We start from the raw sequence: 1,581 nt of genomic DNA, 5'->3' as shown, positions 1-1,581 counted from the left end.
TCGACCTGGAGGAACAGCTCGCCTCCGCCACCGCTGACTTTGGGCGGGCTCTGGCCAAGATGAAGTGCCCCAGCAACTACCTCTCAGGACTTACCAAGTATGTACCCACCAGTTCAATCTTACCAATACCAGTTGCAATTAATGGCTATGTTTTGTACTATCGATGTATTAAGCATGTTGTAGTAAACATGCCTAACACATTTGAGCTATTTTCCATACCTTTTTTATAGAGAACTGGGCCATTATCTGCTCTGGCAGCACCTACCCTGTGATGTTTAACTTTGCCAATTGCATTTTTATCAGTACCGGTTTCAATGGCCATTAAGCCTGTTGCAATTAACAGTTGTATCCATTTTCAATCCGTCCCTTTGCTACCGTGCTACTCTTTCAAAATGAAGATATCACTATAGATGCTGTCGTTTTATTACCATTTGCTATTTTTGGTGGATGTTAACCATGTTGTAGTTAACATTGGCTTTCCATGTACTTACATAGGGCTACAATGGACGATGATGTTGTTTGCCGTCGAGGTTAGCTGCATCCCATGTCTTATACACCATCTATTCCTAATTGTAAGTATTTTTAGAGATTCCAATATAGACTACATAAGGAGTAAAATGAGTGAATCTAGATTCTAATCTAAACAATATCTATAATTCTATATACATCCGTATGTAGTTCGTATTGAAATCTCAAAAAAAATACCTGTACTTAGGAACATATGTAGTTATATTTTACATCATTTGTGCAATCTTAGTTTAGCTTCTAGCATTTACTGGTTGCTTGTAGGTACATATATGAGGGGTACTGATCCACACTTTGATCCCTTTTGCGTATGGGGCAATGAGATATTCATGAACAAGCGTCAAGTGAGGAAACTAAGAAAGATTGTTAGGCGAAAGAAACGAGTGATTGGAATTAAGCTCTTTATTTACACTTTGTCAAAGACAACAGTGAACTTTAGGATGGTAAGTAATGTGTTGCCTTTTCTCCCTGCCCACAACAAGTTACTCTATTAGACCTTAGTTTCTGATATTTTTCTCTTTCAGTGGTTTCCGAAGCTATTTACTGATGATTACCTTACAAACTACATGAACGGAGTGGAGGCAACTAAGGTTAAAGTATATAATTCATGCTACCATGATAATGCTCTACAAGTCTTCCTGAAGGCGGTGAAGGATGGGCGGGCGATCGTCACAAGGGGTTGGACAAAAGTGGTTCGTGCCTATGGCATGCAGGAAGGCACATTATGGGTATTCCTCTTCTTCAACACCGTCGGCAGTCAAAATGGTTTACACTTGTCTCTTCACCTTTACCGCCTTTAAATACTGTGGTTCATCATAGTTAATTGCTGCCTAATCCTGTAATTACTGAACATATTGTACTGTCAATTTTATTTCTGGATTCGTTGTTGAACCATTGTGCTGAGAATTTGAATTGCACATTTCGTATTTCAAAATTTTCAATTAGAATAATAAATTACACGCAAAAATAAAAATAGAACAGACAGTCATGGACCTTTGCAAACGGTTCTAGCAGTAAAAGCGCTTGCAATGGATAGCCCAATGTCACACAGTTTTC

General features: G+C 38.6%; 1 protein-coding gene across 1 annotated transcript; it reads left to right on the top strand.

Moving 5' to 3' along the window:
* Positions 1-502: 502 nt before the first annotated feature.
* On the top strand, positions 503-1,325 carry LOC147970687 (uncharacterized). The gene is made up of 3 exons (XM_087522723.1): positions 503-530; positions 790-968; positions 1,050-1,325. Exons 1-3 carry the CDS (start codon positions 503-505, stop codon positions 1,323-1,325), a joined length of 483 nt encoding a protein of 160 aa, XP_087378849.1.
* The last annotated feature ends 256 nt before the right edge of the window (positions 1,326-1,581 follow it).

The sequence above is a fragment of the Triticum urartu genome, chromosome 5A (assembly GCF_056163025.1).
Source record: "Triticum urartu cultivar PI428250 chromosome 5A, HENAU_Tu73, whole genome shotgun sequence".
Lineage (NCBI taxonomy): Eukaryota > Viridiplantae > Streptophyta > Magnoliopsida > Poales > Poaceae > Triticum > Triticum urartu.
Note: the sequence above shows the minus strand (reverse complement) of the source record. Positions and strands in the feature narration are given on the sequence as shown.

Bases quoted from the DNA above. Each gene is read 5' to 3' on its own strand.
- LOC147970687 (XM_087522723.1), top strand. From the start codon at position 503: ATGGACGATGATGTTGTTTGCCGTCGAG. The intron at 531-789 runs GTTAGCTGCATC...GGTTGCTTGTAG, and splicing joins TGATGTTGTTTGCCGTCGAG to GTACATATATGAGGGGTACT. The intron at 969-1,049 runs GTAAGTAATGTG...TTTCTCTTTCAG, and splicing joins CAACAGTGAACTTTAGGATG to TGGTTTCCGAAGCTATTTAC.